Source organism: Tupaia chinensis, unplaced genomic scaffold (assembly GCF_000334495.1).
Source record: "Tupaia chinensis unplaced genomic scaffold, TupChi_1.0 Scaffold140061_1, whole genome shotgun sequence".
Taxonomy (NCBI): Eukaryota; Metazoa; Chordata; class Mammalia; order Scandentia; family Tupaiidae; genus Tupaia; species Tupaia belangeri.
This window is the reverse complement of record NW_006199940.1, coordinates 129,647-138,717: the sequence shown is the minus strand read 5'-3', so window position 1 is coordinate 138,717 and position 9,071 is coordinate 129,647. Positions and strand designations below refer to the sequence as shown.

Here is a 9,071-nt window from a genome sequence, read left to right as displayed (position 1 = left end):
CCCCCCCCAACCCCGGCAGCCTCCCTGGGTCTGAGCGGGCCTTGGTGCTGCACACTCTGCAGCACCAGGGCACGAGCTCAGTGAGGCCGACGGCGCCAGCCCCCAAGCCTGTGCCGGCATTTCCTGAGCTCTTCCCCCCGCCGTTTCTTCTGAGAGCTGCTTCAGCCAGGTTCTAGCCCCAGCGTCCAGCCCACCGCGTGCGCGTGCGAGGACTTGCTCTAGCAGACACAGGCCCCGCCCTGCCAGCACCCTGCCCGCCCACCTTCTCCAGCAGCAAGCCGCCCCGCTCCTTCAGCAGACAGTTGATGATGACGGTCGCGGCCCGGGAGCAGTTCTTGTCAGGGTCTCCCAGACCCTCGAACAAGGTTAGCAAGAGGCTGATGAGCTGGTCTGACGGAAGGCGCCTGGTGATGACCTGGGGACAGCAAGGGCAGGGAACGCCCGGTCGCCCTGCAGAGCCTCCCTGGAGGTTCCTGGGCCCCTACGAGGGGAGCATGGCACCTCCTGGGGTCGCTCACTGCTGAGGAGGCTGTGGCATAGCCTCGCTGGAACGCTCCAGTCTGTCCCACCTTGGGCAGCCCAGCTTGCCCCAGCCAGCGGCCTCTGCCTCTGCCCCAGCAGGCCAAAGGACCCTCCCCTTCCTCCTCCTCTGCTGATATGAAGCTTCTGGGCCCAGGCAGCCGCTCCCAGGCCACAGAAGGCAGGGCAGCGCTGCCGGGCATGTGGTCATGGCTCTCTCAGCCCTGGGAGTCCTGAGGGGCCTCTGTGGGGGCCACTACCCAGGGCCAGGGAGCATGGCGGGTGCTGGGTGCGCCCCCCCTGTCCAAGAAGCCCCACTCCAGGTCACAGAGGGACAAAGTGCCATACCAGCCAGAGCCAAGGGCAGGCTAGAGTCCTCGGCCCCTTGCGTGGCCTTGGGGTGGACCCACTGGGGGCAGCCAGCACCCACGAACACCAGCACGGCGTGGCCCAGAGTCTGCCCCAGAAGCCATCTCTGTGGGAAGACGGGTGCAGGCGCAGGAGACGCCCGTGACCTGGACTGCTGGCCTGAAGTGCCTGACGCACAGTGCGGCTAGAACCTTGAGCCCTGCTCTGGCATGCACCTGGGCCACGCTGTGGCAGATGTGGAAGAGGGCAGCAGGGTCAGGGTGCTCCAGGCTGCCCTTGAGTGCGAGGAGCTGCTCGACCACGTCATCCTGGTGATCCCGGGCAAAGCCTGAGTGGCAAGAGGGATGGGGTCAGGCTGAGGTCTCTCCTGGCGGCCCCACAGCAGGAGCACCATATCCCGCCCCGCCCCGCCCCTCCCCTCCCCTCCCTCACAGCCCCTCTGCCCCTGGCCCGCCTTGTGGGCCTCAGAGGCTCACCCTCGTAGCCCAGCTGCAGGTAAAGCAGAGAGTGGACACAGCCCACGGCATCCCGGCGTGTGGCAGGGCACAGGTCCGCACACCGTGGGGAGAAGAGGCCCACGAGGAGGCCCAGGTTGTGGAAGGGCACTAGGGCCTGGAGGGAGGGCCAGGGTAGGCTGGGTGTGGGCAAGTGTCCGCTGCGCCATCTGCCCTATAGGGGGCAGCCCTGGGCCTCCCTCTGGCCACACCCTTTCTCCCCTGACCCCGCCCAGCCTAGACCCTGCTCCATGGAGCTCTGACCATACTGAGTCCCCCTAGGGCTCCAGGCAGCAGCGGGTGGGCAGGAGGGCAGGGCTGCACTGTGGGCTCTGCGGACTAGGACCAGACGTAGTGGTCGCCCTGGGGGTCCTTGCCCCTTAAAGGCTTGACATTCCCTTCTTGGCCTCTTCCCCTTGCTTCCCTGTAGACAGCTGGGCGCCATCACTACCCTCCTGCCACTCAGGCTTCGCCAGCATACGTGCCTGCCCCCACCTGCTCCCTCAGCCCCTTCGAGCCTTCCTGGGAAACCCCACATGCTTGTGCCCAGACGCCCTGCTCCACGGCCCCTCAGAGACCTGGCATCTGCCCGGACACTGTGATGACACAGAGGCAGCAGTGAGAGGTTGGGTCAGGAGCTGTGGGCACCGGCTGCTGCTGCAAGGGCTGGTGCAAGTCGCACCCGGGCACTGAGGTCAGGGCAGCAGGCCAGGGCTCTGCAACGAGCAGGTCACGAGAGCAGGCGGTGGGGACTAGCAGGTGGGCCGTGGTTACAGCTGGACTCCCATGTGACCAACCGTAGCTCGAGTCTCAGACACGGTGGCTCAAACCTTATGCTAGGCATGTGTGTACGTGTGTGCTCAAGGTCTTGAGAGGAGAATGGAGAAGAGTGGAGAAGAGAGGATTGCGGTGTGGCCATCCACCTTGAGGGTGATTGCCTGCTTTCTGTGTCTCTCTCTCTCTCTCTCTCTCTAGTGAGTACACGTGCCCTATAGCAAAAGTCTCTCTGAAGGGACCAGCAGTTGGTGTAACGGCTATGTCACTGGACTCCCATTTAGTCCACCACGGTTTGAGTCCCGGACCTGGTGGCTTAAACTCACGCCGGGTGCATGTGCATGCGTACCCAAGATCCTGAGAGGAGAATAGAGGAGAAGGGATTGCGGCGTGGCCATCCCCCCTGGGGGATGATTTCTCTGTCTCTCTGTCTCTCTCTGTCCTTCTAGAGAGTGCACACGCCCTACAGCAAAAAACTCCCTGAAAAAAAAACAAAACAAAACAGAACAAAAAAAAAACAAAAAACAAACCGAACAAAAAAAGAGGGAAGAAGAAAGGGCCAGCAGGTGGTGGCATGCAGTGGACTCCCACATGGCCGCTGCAGTTCGAGTCCTGGACCCGGCCCTTGCCTTCTCACTCCCCTGCACCTTTTTCTCTCATTCTGTCCCTCTTTGGTCAAATTAAAAAAAAATAAAGTTAAATAAAATAATTCTTAATAAAAAGAAGAGAGGGAAAATGGCCTATAACTCTGATGACAAAGATAAGTTTGACAAATCCCAATATCTGCTCCTGGTAAAAGTTTGTGTTAAAGAGACACAGAGGTTAAGGCGGCTGGATCTCACATGGCTGACCATGTGGTTCAAATCCCAGGCTCAGCGGCTTGAAAAATGCACCAAATGTGTGTGCATGCAGGCCCAAACCCCGAAGGAGAGCGGGCTGGGCATGGCTACCTCTGCCACCAGGATGGAGCCCCACCCCAGGAGCACACCCTCTAGCACACTGACAGCAGGACGGAGCAGGACAGATGCTCCCAGAGCTGGGAGCACAAAGCACTGCTAGACTGACTGCACGGCCTGCCAGCTGGGGGGCCGCTCCCGCACGGCTGACCACAGTTCAGAGCTCAGCCCCAGTGGCTTGAAAAACACACCAGGCACAAGTGCAGGCCCCAAACCCCAGGAGGTGGAGACCCAGAGAAGGGCTGTGGCATGACCACACCCCAGGAATGCTTTCCTCCTCTCTGGGAGCACGCAGACCCTCTGGCAATCAAAGAAAGCCAAGAATCCCTAGCCAATCCCGTGAGACACTGTGCCGAGCAGCCACACTGCAGACCGGGACAGACCGGGCACTGGTCCTCGCTAGCAAGGGCACGTCCGCCCAACTGAGCACCCAGCCCAAGGCAGGACCTGTGCCCACAGGTCCTCAATCCATGTATCCAGAAAGAGGGGCGAGTGGCTGGAGGTGCCAGAGTGCTGGGCACCCTGGTGTGAGGACCACCCTGGAGCAGGGCTCGGCCAGGTACTCACGCTGACGTGTAGGTATTCCAGGAAGTACCGCAGCAGGCAGGCACTCAAGCCAAGGGCACGCGCTCGCTCATGGCCCCTCGGGGACTTGATCCACGGGCTTAGGTGCTGGGGGAGAAGGGCTCACACAGGCGCTGGCTCAGGGCTGCTCGGAGAGCTGGAGCCGGTGCCTTGGTGGCGCAGTGTTCGAGACCTCAGGGCCCACTGCCGCTCGCCCTCCCTGCCCCGTCCCCAGTGTGGGTGCAGACACAGCCCAGCCAGGCGGGACCTGGAGCCGCTGTGTCTAGGTATGAGGGCTGGAAGCACACCCAGGCCACCATCCACCGGGACCCATGGCCCACAGCGGCACCTAGAGAAGGGGCTGCCGACCGCACACAGCACACGCAGAGCGGGGAGGAGTGCCGGCGGTCTAGCTGGCCGGGGGGTGCATGCCTGGGCTCAAGCAAGAGCCCGTGGGCCTCAGTTCCAGGCCTGGGCAGTGCTCAGGTACCCACGTACATTCCTGCCCCCAGGGCACTCGGGGCTGTCCCTGTGGAGACCATGCAGAAGGCCGGCGGGGCAATCCTCTGCACCCCGATCTGTCACCCCAGCCACGGCCCATACCTCAACCATGACCTGCAGGCCCTGGGGGGTCATGCTCCGTTGCAGGAGGCTCGTCAGCAGGTCCTCAAGGGCGCGTACCGTGTCCAGGTACAAGGACTAGAAGCACAGCCAGGCCACCCGGCCCAACTGTGACCTACTGTCCACAGTGGCCTCCCCACACCCCTCCCGAGGCAGGGCCACACACTCATACCTCCTGGCAGCTGCAGCCCTCGCCCTCGGGCTCAGGGGGCAGGGCCAGGACGCTGTGCAGGCAGGTCTGGACCATATCTGCCCGTGCCTGCTCTCCCAGGGCTGGCTCCAGGGGGCTGGGCGGCAAGTTAAGGGTCAGGCACGAGCCCATGCCAGGCTGCCCCCCAAGCTTGGCTGCCTAGAAGCCTTTGGGCCTGGGACCGGCAGGTGGTGTGGTGGCTACGGGCACTGGACCCCACACGGCCGGCCATGGTCTGAGCTCCAGGTCTACGGGCCTGCTCTCTCACGTCCCCTCTCTCTCTCTCTGTCCCTCTCTGGTCAAAATAAAAATAATAATAATAACAAATGGAATTAAATAAATAAATAGTTTTTAAAAATTACCTTCAGTAGAGGGGGTGTATACGGGACTTTCTCCTCTGAAGATAGAGGCCATATTGTGCTTATGTCTGTCCTTCCATGACTTTGCTGGTGAGAATTTTTAAAAACATACAACACTGAACAGTCTCAGTGTGGGTGACTCAGGGCAACTTCTCCCCTGAAGTCAGTCTTACCATGTTTATAGACACAGCACGCCCTAGAGACTACAGACTTTTCTCAAGATACGGTGTAAAAAGATCTCAGACTAGCAAGTGACGTGGCGGTTAAGGCGGCTGGATCCCACATGGCTGACTGCAGTTCCAGTCCCAAACCTGGGGCCTTGAAAAACATGCCAGGCATACGAGTGCCCCAAATCCCAAGAGGATAATAGAGAAGAAAGGATTGCTGCATGGCTGCCCACCTCCTTGGGGAATCATGTTTTTTTTTTTTTTTGAGAGAGGTTTTTGCTGTAGGATGTGTGCGCTCACCAGAAAGACAGAGAGACAGAGAGACAGAAAGCTCGAGAAATCACCCCCAGGGGGGATGGCCCCACTGCAATCCCTTCTCCTCCATTCTCCTCTTGGGATCTTGGGCATGCATGCACATGCTCCCGGTGTGAGTTTAAGCCACCGGGTCTGGGACTTGAACCGTGGTTGACTACATGAGAGTCTGCACCCAACCAGCAGAGCCCCGTCGGCCTCGGACACAGTGGCGGAGGATACACCAGGTATGTGCAGGTGAGCATGGCTTTCTTCCGGATGGGCGTTTGCAGAGCATCTGGGGGCTCCGACCTGATGAACTCCTGGGGGAGCAGCGCGGGACGCAGAGAGCTGGCCTCCTGCCAGACCCGCGGCCCTGCTGCCCCTGCACTGCCCGTGTCACCCTCTGCTCTCCTGGGCTGCCACTCACCATCATCTGTGCCACCAGCTCGGCTTTGCTTGGGAGTGGGAAGGAGCGGGGCTGCGTGCTGGCACAGACAGCCTGGCACACCATGCACAAGCTCTGGACGAGGCACAGCTTCAGGGCCGGGTCCTGGAGGGACAACAGGCTGCAGCCGCCAACACCCCCCGGGCAGGCTCACGCCCTAGCCCTCTCGCAGCTAGGGACACACGCTAGCCTGTTGGTGTCCACACAGAGCCAGAGAGGCCCAGATGAAAGCCCCGGGGGCCCAGGGGCACGGGTCCCAGTCCTGGGCCGGAAGCCTTTAGGCAAGAGAAGGGCGTCCAGCTGAGTTGGGCACCTGCCCCAGTGTCCTCGGGGGCAAAAGGAGCTGTCCTGAGGTTGCTCCAACTCCTTAGGGCTAGGAATTCAGAAACTCTCAAACCACCTTGCCCTCCCAGCTGACTCCAGGAGACTCAGGAAGGTCTGTTCCTCAAAGGGTGCCCAACGGTCCCCAGCAAGGGTCTAGCAAGTTAGTGCCAGGGTTGCAAGGAGGAGGAGATGTTAGTGAGGCCAGGCTGGGCTCAGGAGGTCAGGGGAGTCTCCACTGCCCCTGGCTTCTGGCCTCGGCCCCTTCTCGCTGCCCACGGGTTGAGACAAGTGCCCCTGGAAGGGCAGAGAGCAGAGCCCAAGGCCCAGCCTGCTTGCCCTGGAGCTCAGGCCCACAGGGGAGCAGCCAGCGTGACAGCTGGGTGCCCAGGCTGGCAAGGGGGTGCAGCTGCAGCCCACCAGCCCTGAGGAAGGAGGGAAGCACAGTGCTGGCCCCACACCGTACCTTGGTCTCTACCTTCACTCCCAGAACCTAGCGACAACGAAACGAGGGAAATGTGAGGGCTTGCTGCGTGGGGCCCCCTCCTCCCACCAGCCCGAGGGCTGCCGTGGGCCCACCTTGGTGCTGTAGTGCTGGGACATGTTCCGAAGGATGTCTGACTCGACCTTGGCCAGCAGCAGCTCGCGGGGGGCTCGCGCGGCCACATGTCCGTAGCAGAGAAGCAGCGTGCTCTTCACCTTGGCCGCCTCGTGCTCACCGCGGTCCTGCGAGGCCTGGCTGTCAGCATGCACCCCACTGTGGGTGCGGACGCCAGCATTTGCATCCCCACCAGATGGGCCAGAGCTGGTTAGTGACAAAGAAGAGCCCCTTGGCCAGGAACGGCAGGGGTACAGGATAGCTGGCCAGGCACAGGCCCAGTCAGGACCAAGTGGCAGAGGGTAAAGGACCGAGGTGGTGAGGGTCGTGGAGGGCGAGTAGGAGGGACAGTGGGGGTGACCGTGGTAGCCCCTCCTTGCTCGGCATCTCTAGAGCAGCCCTCCACAGAGGGCCCGCGCCTCTGTGCATGTAGAAGAAAGGCGGCCCAGCACAGTCCTGCGGTTCCACAGCTGGGACAGTCATAGAAAACAGGGACACTGGTCAGGGCGGGGGCCCACGGTGTCCACTGGTCCTTAATCGATGGCTTCCCAAGAAGGGCAGCAGCTGCCACCAGTCACCAGGGAACAGAAGCAGGCAGACAGACTGTGGGGGACCCCCTGCCCACCGTGCCAGGTGGGAGTCCACACTTGCAAGGCCTCAGTGCAACCAGAGGGGATTAGGCAGCAAAACTCGCCCACGTCTTGCCTCCTGCTGTGCCCCAAGACAGAGCCCTGGAGGGCAGCCCTGCCTCAGCCTTCACACCTCAGACAGGCCCCGGGTCTCCGTACCTTGAAGATGCTGAGAATGCCGACGGACTTCCTGAACACATCTGATCGTACGAAGTCCTCCAGCTGGGCCAGGGTGTCCTCAAGGTGGGAGACGGCACAAATCCCAAAGCAACAGGCGAGGCCCTAGGCACACAGGACCCTCGTGCCTGGCCACTGGGCCAGCACCCTAGTGCCCCCACCCCAAGGGAGTACGCGAGGCTCTGAGACAGCAGGGCCTGGGCCAGGCGGAGGTGCTGGGCTTAAGGCTCCGACCCGGGCACTCTGGGAGGGACCTGTCTGGTGGGGCCTGGATAGAGGAGCACATTGTGCACGTGTGGCCACGGCAGTGCGTGCACACGCCACACACATGTGAGCAGACACACGTGCAAGAGCACACGCCACACATGTTAGCACACAAATGTATGTCCAAGTGTACACACCAGACAGGCGAGCACACACGCAGGCCCTGTGCACACGCCACGTACAGGAGCCCACACACAGGCCCCATGCACACGCCACATACAGGAGCACACGCCACGTACGGGGGCACACACACATGCTGGCAGGCCCTGTGCACACGCCATGTACGGGGGCACGCACACGCTGGCGGGCCTGCGGCGGCCTGTACGCACCTCGTGCTCGGCCTCTTCCTGGTACCTGGCTGTGGCCAACAGCTCCCGGAGGTGCTCTCTCACGCCCTCCCGGCTTGCCCCCAGGGCGGTCCCGATGCACTGGTACAGGAAGTTCTGCAGTGGAGAGGGTGGCACAGCCCCACTGCCCCGTGCCCTCTGGCTGTGAGGACGGGGCTGAGCCCTGGGCTGTGCCTGGGGAGAACGTGGGGGGCCCACCCACACGGCTGGCCGTCAGCTGCTGGGAGGGGCTTACGGGCCTTTCCCACACTTCAGGGCCGCCTCTTGGCAGGCACGAGTATGGTGCCCAGGGCCTCGGGAGCGCCAGCCCGCACCTTCTCCTGGGGCATCCCGTTGTAACAGGGCAGCTGCTTGCACATCTCCAGGCTCAACTGGCGGATCCACGTGTTGTCAGAGACGGTGGCCAGGGTGTCTCTCAGGAACTGCGTGCGAGGGCGACGTGAGGGCTGGCCGAGTCCTTCCCCAGCTAGGGAGGGGCCTGAGGCCCAGGTGGCCCCGCAGTGGCCTCAGCGGTGTGGCGACCTCTAGCTGAGGGCCGAGGCAGGGTACCAGGTGGCTCTGGGCAAGCGGGGGCTGGAAGGGGGACTCCTGCAGCTGGGGAGGAGCCACAGCAGGACCTCGACAGGCGTGGCCCTGGCACCACCCCAGCCCTCCCTGTGCCTCTCACCGTCAGCAGCCTCTCCTCCCAGTCCTTCTGCGACAAGCTGTCCTCAGTGTGTTCTGGAATGGCCCACCCGGTCAGCCTAGGCCCCACCAGGTAGCCGCCTCCATAGTACCCAAGTGGGCCCTAGGCCCAGCACCTCCCACTGGACACAGAGCCCGCTGTGCCCTCCCCTGCTCCAGAACAGAGCCCGCGAGGGGTGTGCTGCAACCCTTGGCCAGGCCCCTTGGTGGACCTGGTGTGGGTCCTGGGTCTCCTGCTGACAAAGCCCTGGTCGCACTGGCTGGGGCCGAAGCCCCCGGGGCGCGGGGGGCCGCGGGGG

General features: G+C 62.6%; 1 protein-coding gene across 5 annotated transcripts in view; it reads right to left on the bottom strand.

Annotated features, from left to right (window-relative positions):
* MROH1 (maestro heat like repeat family member 1) overlaps positions 1 to 9,071 on the bottom strand; it is a gene marked incomplete at its 3' end in the record, with an annotated part of 83,574 nt that overhangs the window by 12,269 nt on the left and 62,234 nt on the right. For 3 of the 5 annotated variants that reach the window (XM_027765952.1, XM_027765951.1, XM_014593242.1), the window contains 14 exon segments: positions 263 to 415; positions 1,104 to 1,216; positions 1,365 to 1,500; positions 3,680 to 3,784; positions 4,280 to 4,375; positions 4,470 to 4,584; positions 5,548 to 5,627; positions 5,735 to 5,857; positions 6,540 to 6,566; positions 6,653 to 6,799; positions 7,460 to 7,582; positions 8,071 to 8,184; positions 8,403 to 8,510; positions 8,756 to 8,808. In XM_027765952.1, the coding sequence (XP_027621753.1) occupies positions 263 to 415; positions 1,104 to 1,216; positions 1,365 to 1,500; positions 3,680 to 3,784; positions 4,280 to 4,375; positions 4,470 to 4,584; positions 5,548 to 5,627; positions 5,735 to 5,857; positions 6,540 to 6,566; positions 6,653 to 6,799; positions 7,460 to 7,582; positions 8,071 to 8,184; positions 8,403 to 8,510; positions 8,756 to 8,808 (1,493 nt within the window). 5 annotated transcript variants of the gene reach the window in all.